The sequence below is a fragment of the Gallinula chloropus genome (assembly GCF_964237585.1).
Source record: "Gallinula chloropus genome assembly, chromosome: 10".
NCBI lineage: Eukaryota > Metazoa > Chordata > Aves > Gruiformes > Rallidae > Gallinula > Gallinula chloropus.
Genome location: NC_140095.1, coordinates 18,731,366 through 18,745,908, shown reverse-complemented (window position 1 = coordinate 18,745,908; position 14,543 = coordinate 18,731,366). Strand labels below are relative to the sequence as shown.

General features: G+C 46.8%; 1 protein-coding gene across 1 annotated transcript in view; it reads left to right on the top strand.

The window, feature by feature from the left end:
- UBTD2 (ubiquitin domain containing 2) overlaps positions 1-3,864 on the top strand; it is a gene marked incomplete at its 5' end in the record, with an annotated part of 54,512 nt that extends 50,648 nt beyond the window's left edge. Inside the window, one exon of the mRNA XM_084268585.1 lies at positions 3,344-3,864. Coding sequence (XP_084124711.1) covers positions 3,344-3,741 — 398 coding nt within the window. The 3' untranslated portion in view covers positions 3,742-3,864. The remainder of the gene's footprint in view (positions 1-3,343) is intronic.
- Positions 3,865-14,543: the final 10,679 nt, after the last annotated feature.

Genomic DNA, 14,543 nt, shown 5'->3' with positions numbered 1-14,543 from the left:
GCTCCCTGCCTGCTCCTGGAGCGTGGTGCTGGCAGGGGAGGGCAGGGCTGCCTGCCTGAACTGCAGAACCTCTGTTTGCATTGTTTTTTTCCCCTCTCTGGTTTAAGGGAGGCTGCATCCTTCCTATGCTGGTGAGGGCCCTGGTTGCCTAGGTGATGGGAAACCTAAAAGAAAAAAAATTGTTTCTTTTTTTTTCTGTTTTTTCTCATGGAAACTTGACATTCATTTAGTGCCCTTTCCCACTGAATAACTTTTGTGGCCGAAGCTGATGTATCTTGCAGGAAGGATCAGAAACATGGCTCTTTCAGTTATCACAGGGAAATTACGAAGGGCTTTACAGTTCGGCTGTTTAATTTCCTGCCTGCTTTGTGCTGCGTAAGGGATGCTGCAGCAAATGCCTCGGTGAAGAGCTGCCATCTGGCTGGTGAGATAGGCCTTGCCGTGGTGGCTGTGGGTAATTCAACCACTTTCCCTCTTCCTCTCAGATACCTTGCATCTGCCTGCATCACCTAAAATAGCTCCACGCTCACCGTGCCCGCTGGTTAATGCATTCAGCCGTCATTTCGCTTTCAAACTCCAACGTGACACTCCTTGACACTCTGCCTTGGAGTTTATTGCCATTTACAATGTCTTGAAGGTTGTAGCAGAGCCTGACCCTCTCCAAAGATGACTTAACCAAAAGAAGCCCAGCAGGATTAGCTGGGAAGAGGACTGGGCTGTGTGTGCAGCTCTATGGCGAGGACCATCCCCTGATCTCTTTGGAGCTCCTGCTTGGCCCTGAGCAGGCACAGTGTGCTGGTAAGGAGGTGGTGCCCTCATACAGCCTCATCTGCTCACAGTAGTCTTCTCCTGTGCTTGAATCAATATATCCAGTCTTGAAAGCCACTTTGTGTTAGGTAATAGGACTTGGGAGTCCGGGGGACACTTTTACCAGTATGAGTGGAAGGATGGGATTGTTGATGAGGTTTATGGTAACGTGTTGTTGCAGTAACAATTTGTTATAAACCATTATAAACCTGAGATGGGACTGTGCAGTGTTTTACTGACAAAAGGTTTCCTCTATTGTGTATTTTTTTCTTCTCTTTAAAAAAAGAAAGACAGACCTCCAAGTTAGCTGCTGCTTCAGAGGATTTTTTAATATTGCTTATCTGATTGTGATTAAGCAATGTGGTGTTTATGGTTTGACCTTGATGTTAGTTCAGCTGGGCAAGGATATAAATGATGAAGAAACTCCTTTAGCAAGTTTACTCCATTGTATTTAAAATTAACTCTTTGATAGCACTTTCCTAAAACAGGAGCTTTTAAAGAAAGGTACAAGTTTAACTGCTCTGGCTAGATTGAATATATTTATATTTATCTATATAAAGCTCCTATCCCTGTATTGATAAACACAGAGTGGTACCAAAGAGTCACTGTTGAAGCTTGGAATTTTCTCTTTTTTTAAAATCAGCAAACTATACTACTATTTGTTTCTATTAACTGTGATCCAGAACTTAGTACTGTGACATTTGCTAAGTAGATCAGGCATACAGAATGAAATGAAGATTGTAAACCAGAGCGAAAACAAAGGGAACTTCAGGCCTTGGTCTGTAAATCACAGGCAGAGTACTATGAAAGGTATGGATCCAGTGCCAGTGTGATAAAAGCTGGTTTGCTCTGAGATTCATAACTGCTACAAGACTGTAACGAGTGGTATATTGCTCTGGATTTCCTTTATTTTATTTTCTCAACAAATCTCAGGGCATAGCAGCCCTTGTGCTACCTGTACAAAGGCATGGAAAAGCCTCAAAAAGCAGCTGCGCCTAAAACATTCCTCTTTCAGCCAAAGACTTTCTCTGTTTCCATCAACACAAATCATCCTTAAAAAGGGGGCTTCTATCTTAAAAAAAAAAAAAGATTACCTCCAACACCAGAGGCTGCACTGTCACCACGGGCTGAGTGACACGGGGTGTCCCCAGGTTGTTGGTTTATACTGTGGTCATTTCGCTGAGTGAACAGCAAAGTTTAAGAGGACTCGCTGCCAGCACGATAAAAACTAACTGGAAAAAAACACCTTTATTTTCTAACAAGGAGCAGTGGGGTGTTGAGTGCGGGTCTGCCGAGTCAAAGGGGTTTTTAAACACTCCGTAGCTCAAGGACTTGGCTGCTCTTCAGTCGTTCGCAGCCACAGAAGGATGGGTGACCTCGGAGGTGGCTGTGCCCCCTCTAGGGGCAAAAATGTGGAATTGTGATACGGCAGGCAACAAACCGGGAGAGGAGCTTTTGCCTGGAGTCTTTTAAGCACAGTGAGAAGGGATTTCTGCTGTCATTTGGGATGCAGCTTCCTCTGCATCTCAGTTTCTTGGCTCACTGCGAGAGGTGATGCGCGCTGTATGCAGCAGGGCTGTGCTTCCAGCTTTCTCTTGCTTTAACTCTTGAAACATTGAGAAATGTGCTGCTGGATTTTTCCAGGACAGTATATAAATACCTTTAGATGATGTCTTGTACTGTGAAAAAGTCAGTTGGCATTTACTAGTCCAGCATTATGACTCTGGAGTTGTTCTGTGGGTGCTGTACCAAGGCAGCACGCCGCTGCCCAGTCAGCTTTAACACCAACAGCGAGATTATCCCAAGCAACTTCCTGGGAGTCTAAGGAAATAAAAGAATCCCTCCTGAAGCTTCAGGGGGTTGAATGTGGGAGCTGCAGATACTGTGCAAGTAATAAGTACGTGCTGGGTGTCGTTGCTGTGGCAGTGACACCGTGCTCTGCACAGAGCCACACAGTTGTCTGACTTGGGTGGTCGTGTGTGTTTGTTCTGGCAGTGCTCACTAAAACAGGAATCCTATGTGAAACTGTCTCAGCAATTTTTGAATGTTTGAGAAGTTACAATATCTTTTTCTCACAGTGGTCTTTTGCCTTTGGTCTTTGCCATTTTGCTGCTTCAGAGCTCGGGTTGAGGATCATGTAATTCACCCACGTATCACCCAAGTAGCATTTTCTGGGTGCATGTGTGCCCTGGACCTCAGGCTGTGCTGCACGTGCAATACTCCTCTCTTAAATGACATGTGGGGAGAGAACATCATCCTCCCTCATATCTTCCTGCTGCTTTTGACAGTTACCTGGAGGGAAGGGCGTGTGACTTTTTTTGGGGTGCTTTTAAGTCAACCCCAAGTTTCCATGGGGAAAGTGAAGGTATTTTTAATGAAAACTTCAGATTGTTTTGTATCAGTCCTTAAAGGAGCCTCAATTCAGACCTTATCACTCAGGTGATTTAACAGCAGGGTCAGCCCTTCTGAGTGTGACTGCTTCAATGTTAAATGTGAAACCCATTCATGTTCCTTTCTCCTCTCTTCTCTCCTAAAGGTGCTCTTACAGAGTGTTACGATGAACTGGGCAACCGGTACCAGCTTCCTGTCTACTGCCTCGCCCCACCTATCAACATGATAGAGGAGAAGGGTGACCTGGAGACTCTGGATATTCCCGATCCTCCACCCAATTCAGGGCACGAATGCCAGCTTCGTTTGCGCCTGTCTACGGGCAAAGACCTCAAACTCATGGTCCGCAGCATGGACACGGTGTACCACATGAAGAGGCGGCTGCACGCGGTGGAGGGAGTGGAGCCAGGTAGCCAGCGCTGGTTCTTCTCGGGCAGACCGCTGGCAGACAAAATGAAACTGGAGGAGCTGAAAATCCCAAAGGACTACGTGGTGCAAGTCATCGTGAGCCAGCCCTTAGCAAATCCCACCCCAGTGGAAAACTGATTTCTGCTTGTTTATTGATTCTTCTTTCCTCCGTCTCTGTCATGGGGTTTTTGGTTTGTTTTTTTTTTTCACTGCCCTCTCTTCTTCCAGTGTGTCCTGTTAATGGATTGGTTCCAAGAAATGACCAGCAAAAATTCCATCTGTGATGGAGATCTGCAAAAACAAAACATAAAAAATGTAAACTGGCCTTTGGGGTTTGCCTGATCTCATGTTTGACACAACAGCAAGCAGCACAGGGCGAGGGCAAGGGAAGGGAGCGGGGGGAGGAGGAGGTACAAAGAGGGAGGGAAGAAATTGTAATTCACTTAATATGAATATGTAACGATTCTTAAAACTGTAGGTGGTGTCCTGATCCATGGAGTGAGAGCAGCAGAGCACTTTTATTAGAAAATGAAATCGATTGATAAAACGTCATATCAGCACCACATACAGCTCGTGCAAGAATTGCAGCTGCTCTGGGTAGGTCCCGCTCTGGGCAGGTCCCGCGCTGCGTGTTCACGGGGATTCTTTCTAGTTCGACCTGACTCGCCTGCCTCACCCAGGCACTGCCACAGCCAGCCCCAGGTGGTGGAGCTGGGCTGGGGCTCGCTCTCTGTCCCACGCAGGCGGCTCCTGGTGATGCTCAGACCAAGCAATTGTACATTCCAAGATGGCAACGCAGTCCTGTGCCATTGCTGGCTCCCGAGCTGGGAACGCAGCCCCCAGAGCCTTAGGCAATAACTTAGTCAATGTATACTCTCATGTACTGTACTGTAAACTTATTTGCTACGAGACTGACTCAGCTTGAAGTTTACTGGGAGGCTGGCACCTGAGTACGTGCCTGCTGAACTATGGGATATCACTCAGAACATTAAAACACACTTTGATTGGGCTGGCTAAGGTGAGTCTGTGCTTAAACATCACCTTTGTCAAATGGCACCAGTGCAATAGGTTCTGGTTAAACTGCAACTGTACCCAGATGCAATGGTTGCAACTTCCCCTGCTCAGTTCCTAGAGGGCAGAAAGCAGGGAAGGTGGTGAGGGGGACACCACTGCACATGGCTTTTGGCTTTTTGTGTGTCATTTGAAGCAGCAGCTAGTCTTCTAGCTGCAGCAACTCTCCAGCCAAGAGAACTGGAGCTATCCTCACCAACACATAGCTGTGGCCCAGAGCGTGATGGTGGTGTTCCACAGCTGGTGCTCTCCCTTCAGAATGTAAGAGGAGCCCTTTCAGCAAGAGACAAATCCTTCTGTAGTCTCAAAAATCTGAATCGGAGCATGTTTTTGGGGGAGGGAAAATGTACTTGCTTGTTCCCTCAGTTAAGATGCTCTCTGTGTTCCTTTGGCTGCTCTGCACCCGTCTGGTAATGCCTTGGGTTGAGATAAAATGCCCTGTTCCTTTTAAACATGATCTCTAGTTCGCTTGTTTTTCAGCCATCGTTGAAATGACTTCACTTCTTCCAAAGCCAAATGTGCTGTTCCAGTATGAATAGCATATTTTACTGGTTTCTGTCTTCCCTTCTCTCAGTCAAGGGTCTGAAGCTACAGTTGTCCCAGCTCTTTGTCTGCTAGTGAAACTGGTGGGTTACATAGACAATTTTAAGCTTGTTACTTTTGCTCCTTCATTAATTCCATAGTTTCTTGGACTCAAAGAGAGTTCTTGCTCCATGAGCATCAGCATAGAGCCAGGACAAGTAGAGGTCACTTATACGACATCCTGAGTCTTTCCCAGCAGATGGAAGCAGGCACAGAATTTACATTGATGGTTGGAAAACAGATCCACATTTTATATGCATTTCCCACCAAATAAATGCAGCTTTATTTTCAGTCCAGTGTTAAGCCTGTGGTCTTCTGATGGCTCCTTTAGCCCTGATCTGATGCAGGAGCACTGAAGTGCTGTGGCAGAGGTGTATAAAGGAAAACAGTTCCCTGTTCTCATGAACACCAAAGTGACTTGGTTTTCTTTTTTCTTTTATTTTTCTTTTTAAAGATTAAATCAAAGCTGATAAACGCTACCATAGAACAGAAGTTTTTATTGTGGAGTTTTTAAGACAAATATGACTTACTGTACTGGGGTTTCACAGCCAACTCTTTTGCATTCTGGGGGGGGGGGGTGGTGGAATTTGATATATATAAAAAGCAACTCAGAAATCTCTTGGATTTTTGCTGGGCAGTGGATGGTTTTGTGCCAGGAAGACACTATTTGTCTCATGAGGAATAACTTACATCTCGGTATAAATGGTGTTTCCGATGTCATTTCCCTGCAGTCCCTGCTGGGGGGGTGGGAAGGGGATAGTGATAAAGGAAACACAAACCAGGGTGACAATTCTGGAACTGTGAACACTAAAACACTACCTTTTTTTTGTTTTGGTAGGATGCATTTTGTTGGGGTGGGTTTGTTTCCCTTTCTTTGTGTTCCTTCAGGCAGTTGTCAGCATACTTTGAGATGACAGCATGTAGGGGCTGGGAGGAGTCTGTCTTTCCCTCTCCCCCCCTCATTAGTTGGAAAAGGTTCAGGTTTTTAATGCCATAATACATTTCCATGTTCTATATTAATTATTTTTATGTCGGGGAGCAAGGTGATGATCTGAAGGCCATGTCATGATTGGGTATTGAGTAGAACAGAGAGTTGATTCATGAAAATACTCTTACTCTTCTGTCCCATAAACACATATCTAAAACTGAAAAAACTCAATGGCAAAATGCTTTTATAGGTGGAAGGGAAGACTTTCCAACCTCTTCTGTATAAAGTGGCAGATGTGCTGAACACACACCCCGCTGGAAATAAATTTTACAAGGTGTGTATTGAGAAAGAATTCTGGGCTTCAAAATATAGATACTCAACAAATGAGGGCATACAGCATGTTGATTAACATATCCCCTGTGTAGAACTAGAGGTTGTGATATACTTGGCGAGTACAGTCACTTCTGTCTCTGAAATGCCTTGTCTTTGTCCTTCGTGCTGTCTTCAGTGCAGGAACCCAGGCTGGGGCTCCCGTGGGTTCCTGGGCAGAGCTGGGCTCCCCCCACCAGCCCCGGGGTGAAGCAGGATCGGGGTGGGACCGTGTGGCCATCACCAGTGGCTGCTCCCAGGGAGGATGGGTAGGATCATGCTGCTGTCTGCATCTTTGCTGCACAGCGTGGTGTGCATTGAGCTTGCAGGGCTGGGCTGTTGGCATATGCACTCAGTGTGCTGCCCCACGGCAGCTTGTGTCGGGGGTGTAACTGAGGCACCGTGGCAGGGTTTTGATGCTCACAGCCACGAGCTGTAACACTGTGTACAAACAAGGGAGGAGTAATGGGATTTTTAATTTAAATCCATCAGCCCTTTGTGTCATCCTGATCAGCTCTGGCTATGAACTGATGCCAATAGGTAACACTTTTTACCATGTCAGGGACAGGCCTGTTTGATGTGATTCATATTTTTATACTCTTTATTGTTGTTTCTGCCTGACCCCGAAGTAACAACCTAGCAAACGCTGACACTCCTGAACAGCTTGAAAGGCAGAGAGGCATGAACACACATAGTCTGCTGAGGCCAGGGAGCTCCAGAACCCTGCAGACACTATTGCTCGGTGTGCTACCAAAGGATGCTCAGGGTTGTCTTCCACAGCCAAGTGACAGCTGCTCCTCCTGAGCATCCAGCTCCCGAAAGGTTCACTGACTACCTTGGCCCTCTGTGCATCACAGCTCATGTGTCTCCTCTGCAGAAGGGTGCAGCACAGGGCAGCTGCACTGTGAGAACTTGAGTTCTCCAAAAGCCTTGGCTGCTCTGGATCTGGGAAATACTGAAATCTTTTGGAAAACTAAGTGATGCGAGTCAGTGGTGTAGTAATTTGGGTTCTTTAATAGGCCCCCAACACTAGAACTAGCATTAACAACAACAAACCAACTCACACCAGGAGTTGCTGAACAAAACCCCAGTTCCTCTTTGCTTTTCATGGAAAGTCCCAAAGTTGTTTTGGGGAGGAAAGGGGCTCACTGGAGCAGTAAGGCAACACGTGGCACTGTGCGTAGCCTCTGGTAAAGCAGATGGCAGATAAAATATCGCTGTAGTATGACATTCTTCTGCATATATATCCCTTCTTAGTAAGTAATGTAAAAAACTCTCTTACAACTATTGAAAATCCTTAGCTTGTTACAGCAGTGGGATGCTTTTAGCCATGGAGTCCTGAAAGCATTGTAGCTCTGTTGCCGAATCGAATGCTGTTATGTTTCTCCATTCCTGTCTTCTTCAGAAGCCTCAGTGGTAGCTGTGTGTCTGACTCTGGATCTGTATTTTACAAACTCTTTTCTATGTTACTGTAAATACACCCAGGACCCTGCACCTTATGCAGAGAATGTTTACATGAAAAAAAAAAACCCCAACTTGGCTTTTTCACTGCGCTGCTCAGATCCTTTAGGTTGAAAGAAAAGAAAGAAGAAGAAAGTACTCTCTGTTAGGAACAGGGGATGGCTTTTTTTTTTGCTTTTTTTTTTTTTTAATTTGCCCTTCCCCACTTCCCCTGTAATTTGGGCTCCTTCCCACAGGATGGCTGGCAGCTCTTGGACAGCTTGTGCTCTCCTGGAGTAGGGTGTGGAGGTATCTGAGAGAGGCGGTTTTGAAAACTTGCTTTGGGAGGGAAGATGAGCTTCAAACACTCTGCAAACTTTCTTGGAAAGAGAAAAAAAAACCCAACCTGCTTCAAACCCACTAGATGCTGGTGGTCTGCCTTGCCAGTTAACTGATCTAGGAAGCCTCTGAATTAAACTTTACAACAACCGTGCTTCTGTCTTCTCCCAAAGAAGATGAATGTCCTGCTATTATATCTGCAGCTACAAACACTTCTGTTGGTTAATGACTGTATATACAAGTCTGCCTGCTTTAAGACTTTTCATAAAGTGTTTTTGATTGCTCTGTTCTGCACATGGCTCTCCTCTTCCATATTTCATCCGCTTGATGCTCCGTAGCCGTGTGTGTGTTGCTCTTGTCCATAGGAGATCGAGCTATACCTCTCCTTCCAAGGGAGATACATGCCACTGAGCCTACAAAACTCAAATAGTTGGAAAAAGAGATGTTTTAACCAGCGGGCTTCTTACCATGGACATTAAGACTTTTAATAAAGTCCACTGGACTCTCTGTGACAAAGCGTGCTCCCGCCCTCCAAGCAGGACTGCTTGTTGGGTATTTATCCATAGAACTCTGTATTTGTATGTTTTACAGATGAAGACGATTCGATCAGAGCCATGGGGCAAATAGAGAACTTAATCCTGACTCCTGCCTTAAAACTTATTAATTCATCTTGAGCTCCAAAAATCCTGCACCTGCTCGTTCCCCAGTCCCATCTTTTCTTTAGGAAATTGGGATCCAGTCAAAGGCTGGAGACAATTTAAGGAAAATAAATTTTAGCCGGTGGCTTTATTAAAACAACTAACTGGTCTTGTATTAAAAACCCTTTTTGTGCCTCTCAAGTCCAGAGAATGTGTAAAAAAAGCAGAGGTGGCTTGTGAGTGGTGACTGAAATGACTGCGTTAGCGGGCGACTTGTAAGACACGTGCTTTCATGTGCTCTGAGCAAGAGACTTCGGTTTGTGTCCTCTCTGCCTCATGGTAATGGCTTTCAAAGATGGCTGGTACCATCAAATTTGTACTTCTTGAATAAATATCTTCATTTTTATGGTAAAACCTTTTTGTATGCACTTTGTTTGCGTGTGCCACGTAACAGCCATTCATCTCACCTAGGATGCGGTGCTGCACGCGGTGCTGACAGCTCCGACACGCAGCCAAACGACGATGACAGGGTTCCTGTGCTGTGACCCCTTTTTTTCCCTCCTGGAACTTTTATAAAATCTTTTAGAATCAACTTTACCAGTTGTGTAAAACGTGCTTTTTAACTGTTCTCCTTTCCCAGGCACCTGCAGTCGGTGAGGAACTCTAGGCCGATACAAAGATGCTGTGACCATCAGGTAACTCTTAACACATGTTGTGCATTGTTCTGTTGTACCTCTTGTTTCTTAGCTGACGTACTGCAGTAGTGTGTGCACATGTTTCTAACCAACTACAAAGCACAAGCAGGTTGTCTTCAGACTGTTAAATTATGGGATGACTTTTTTTTTTAATTTTTTTTTTAAAAACCTAGGGAAGATGTTTTACACTTGAGAGCAAACCATCATGGACTTCTACTGGAAATGCTGTACAAAAAGTTCCTGTATTTAAACCAGAAAAGCCTAAACTCTTTTTTTTTTTTTTCCCCTGCATTTAAAAAATAAAAGTAATCCTGGAAATGCCATGCCTTAAGAAATAAACTCAGTGTTGTTTTTCATTTTGAATTTCTCCAGTAGGGCTTTTCGTTCTGAGCCGGAGCTCTGCGACTTTTTCATTGCCTGCCTGATACCCTAGAGATGCATCTTTGGTAATAATTTTAGCGTGTGACAACGTTTTATCTTGGAAATTAGATGTGTGAGGCCTGGAGCTGCGCTCAGAGATCCAGCATGAACCTCTTCTGTGCCTGGTTCCTGCCATCTGCAGATGTGCTGCTGGCTCCTGGGTGATCAGTGCAAAATAATGGAGCTGGGTAATCGTCCTATAATTACATCAACTGACATGTTGTCTTAATCAGGTCACCACTTCTGTGGTCTTGATTAATGTACTAATGTATCAGAGGAGGATGAATAATTATATTTCTTCTTTTGTGGGACACTGGTCTAGTGTTTCAATTATTTTTTTTAATCTTAGGACAATTTAATGATTGAATTAGTGATGGGAGTTATGAAACAAATAAGTATGGGATTTTCCTGGAAGTTTTAAACCTTTCCCCATGTATATATTCCTTTTGTTTGTGTGAGTATATACAATCTCTTTTATATATACATACTCTCTTTTATTACATGTATGTGTAACATAGCAGGTGCAGAGACTTGTTTGTAGCCTCTTATTCTGACCCATGAGAGGCCCCTGCTTCCGCCGTCCCCAGCATGGACAGAGGTGTTCTCAGAGCTGATCTCCTCAAACCCCAGGACTGTAAAACCATGTGTGACATTTCTTTACCCAGCTTCCAGCTCAGCAAAGTGTGGTTGCTTCTCAGGTAGCAGGGGAGGTTTCCATCTCGTGTTGTCACGGGTGCATACCCACCCCACACCACGCTGTAGCACGTTTTGGTGTATGAAATGAGCTGGGGAGCTCCAGGGTGGCTGTTGACCTCAGCAAAACCCCAAAAGGATGTGGATTCTAGGTGAAAAGCACACAAGAGTTTAAATTTTTCTCAGGTGCTGCTGCAAGCAGTGACAAGAAGTGCTGCTTCCCACCCAACTGCATCCCAGCTGTAGGGTGGGGGGTGGGGGTGCTGACCTCCCTGGGATCCAGCAGAAGCACATGTGGAGGTCCAGGGAGTTTTAGACTGGACATGAAGAAGTATTTCTTTACTGAGAGTGTGGTCAGACGCTGGAACAGGCTTCTTGGGGAGGTGCTTGGTGTCCCAAGCCTGTTGGTGTCTTAAGAGGTGTTTGGACAATGCCCTTAGTAACAGGCTTGAACTGTTGGCCAGCCCTGAAGTGCTCAGGCAGTTGGACTAGATGATCATTTGAGTCCCTTCCACCTGAAATAGTCTAGGGGAGAAAACTACGTATGATTTACAGAGCCGTGTCCTATAGATTACAGTGTTTCTATTCCTCATCAATATATAATTAGTGTTTCTGTTGTGCCTATATTGCTACACAACACTGCATAGCGTGGCACAGCTGCCTTGAGGTTTCTGCCCTGTGGTGGCACATCCTCACTCCTGAACCCATGCCAAATGCATCTTGCTTTCTGCTGGCTGAAGCTGCATCCCAGTTTGGCTGATGAGCCTGTCCTGCTTGTTTTGCGCTCCTGTGGATTGTGCTGTGTTCAGACCTGGTGCTGGGCCCCAGAGACAGCACTAAGGGAAACAGCCTTTATCTGCAGACAGGATTTTGCCGCTCCTTATGCAGGGATAGCAGCCCTGGTCAGTGCTAGAACTCCAGAGTCCCTCTGGATGCTGTAGGGAGTGGAGGCTGAAAGCTCGGGGTGACCGGTCCCTCCAATTTGGGGCTAAAAATACCAAGGTAACTCATGGAAAGGGCCCTGAGCTGTGGAAAGAGGTTCCCTGTGTTCTCGCTTTCCCTGAATACTCCCAGCAAGTTGGGTTTGCAGCCTCATCGTTTATTTTCTCTGGACTCAGGGCAGTTGCAAAGGTCTGAGAGGTGGGATGCAGCCTTGCAGGCGTGCCAAAACCCCGCTTCATGGGAGGTCAGCGCCAGAGCTCGGAGACTGGAATTCTCTATTCTAATTAGTCCCTTATGCTGCAGCCATCCTGCCCCATTAAGGAAGCTCCCTACAGTTGGGAGGAGGCTCAGTGGTGTGCTGCCCTGTGTGTAAGGTGAGAGGGGGGAAATAAATTCACTGGCTTGCCCAAAGGGTAAACAGTCAATATTTAGCAAGAGAAACCAAGCTGCCTTTCTTGCTTTCTCTCTGTGTGGAGTTAATGAGGTGGTTTCATTAACACAGCAAACAGTGTTTCCCTTCGTTGGGCTGCTCCTCACAAGCGCAGCAGCACGGATGCAGGGAGCTGCCCAAGCCTGGAGCACGCAGGCCCTCAAGGGATGCTGAGTGGGAAGATGCCGGTGTGAGCAGCTCCAGCCCCAGACCCATCTGCCCCGTTTCAAACCAGCTTCAGGTGTGTCTGAACGAGGCAAAACAGCAGCACTGGGGCGGAGGGTGGTCGCTAAAATCAGCATGTGGTCGTACTGAGGTGACACACCTATGGTAGTGCAGGGGGGAAGGATGATGCTAACATACAGCCCTAGTCCTGGGGAGAGCTGTGAGGCATGGGGATGAAGTCTTAAGTTGCACCAGCCCTTCCTCCTCCTCAGACACCAGTCTCCAGTACCCCCCTTGGTGGAGCAGCGGTGATGTGCAATGGAGAAAACAGAACTGGCAATTGCTTTACTGCAGCACTTTGATTTACCTGCTTTCTATAGGTTCTGTAAGTCTGTCTGGCAGTTGTAAGCTGGGCCCAGGGGGATGAAGAATGAGGTGGTTGTGTTCCCAGCTGGGTAAAGGATGTTTGTTCCGTTTGTTAGGAGCTCACTGGCCCTGCTGGGAAGCTATTCATGATCCCCTTCCTCTTTTTGTTGTTGTTTCTTAAAGCAGAAGACTGGAAACATCTTGAATTCCCCGTAGTTTTCCTGGTAATTTTGGAGGGGAACTTAGCAAGGCAGCCCTGCCCGATGTAAAGAGTTATTTCAGAGAAACACCCTGAGTATGGGCTCTCACCCCCATCTCCAACTTGCTGCAGTTTCCCAACCAACTCAGCAGAAATTGGTTGCAACCGACTGCCTCAGGCTCATCCCAAACACATCACAGGGCACCTCCTGGCACATGGCTGTTCCTGTAACATTTTAGTGGCTTGCAGATGTTGGAGTGATTCGGAACAGCTGGGGTGTGGGGCGGGTGGGGGGATTGGGGGTCCCTCACGGCTGTGCCGCAGACACGCTGCTCCTGCTTAAAGTGGCCTTTTAATCAGGCAGCCTGGAGATGAAAGGATGGGATCAATGCAGCTTGGGGCTGAAACATCTTATTCCAGGAAACCACTCCAAGAGCATTAGAGAGCTTTCCCCTGGCCCCAAGCAGGACGGAGGCTTTGATACCTCGCTGAGCTGCTAAACCACACAGGAAACAGGCTGTGGGCGCTGCGGGGCTTACACCGGAGGGGCAGCAGCTGCCTGCAACACATAATTGAGGAGGATACCGGTGGTGGGGCATGGAGGAAGAGAGTTATCAATAAAAACACGTAACCCAGGAACTTAGCAGCAGAAAGGAGGAGAAAGAGAAGGGATCTCTGCTGGTTACTAACAGCTGCCTTGCTAAATGTGCTCCTGGAGATGCTGAAACCATGAGGATGGTGTGAAGCTGTGACAGAGGTAGGACGAGCTATGGAGACATGGTGGGTGAGAACACATCCTCTGCTCTCTTTCACACAGATAGACAGAGCTATGAGCTTGTTGTTTGGAGAGCTGCTTTGCCGAGATGGATAGTCTGCACTGGGAGGAGTGGTTAGGTGCTTCTTACATGGCAACAAGTTCAGGGACACACACTAGGCAAGAAACCCACCTACTTGCCAACACAGAGCACGGTCAGTTTACAGAAAGGATTACATGGTGAGGTTTCTGCAGTTACAAGGAATTAGCTTCAGCCAGCCAGAAATCCCCTCTTGCCCTGTGCCCCTGGCATCTTGCTCACACAGCTGTACAGATCTGCTTTGTGGCTGGCCCGGGCTGTTCTCACATCGATTACCTGCCCGTTGTGCCAGGGACCCCTTATCGTGTTTGTACAGTGCGAGCAAGCCCGTGGCTCTGCAGGCTGCTGGCATGCAGAGGGCAATGATACTGGAAAAGCAGACAGGTTTCGGAGGCTCTACCTCCCCGAGAGGGAAGGGGGCAATGGAAGGGGAGAGGGGAAAGGAAAATACCTTTGGTGAGAGCTGAAAATGCATCTTAGAGGCTCTGTGCGGTCCCCTGAGCCGTGTGCGGGAGCAGCCAGCCCACGTAACCTTCCAGAGCAGCTGGGGCCCGATAGAGCAGGGAGGACCTGGTAATAGGTGCTGTATCTGGAAGCTTTTTGGGGTACTGCCAGGCACTCGTACTAACCAAGCTGCTAGCTGATTAGTACTACAGAGCACTGCATTTGTCCTTGCACCTGAAGTGCAGCATCTGTACTGCCTGTGATCTCCGGTTTGAAATCCTGAGTGAGGTAGCACTCCGTGTGTCTCTTCAAAACATCACCCAGGGCCTGTGATTGCAGAGGATTAACACCAGTCCTGCTCTCAG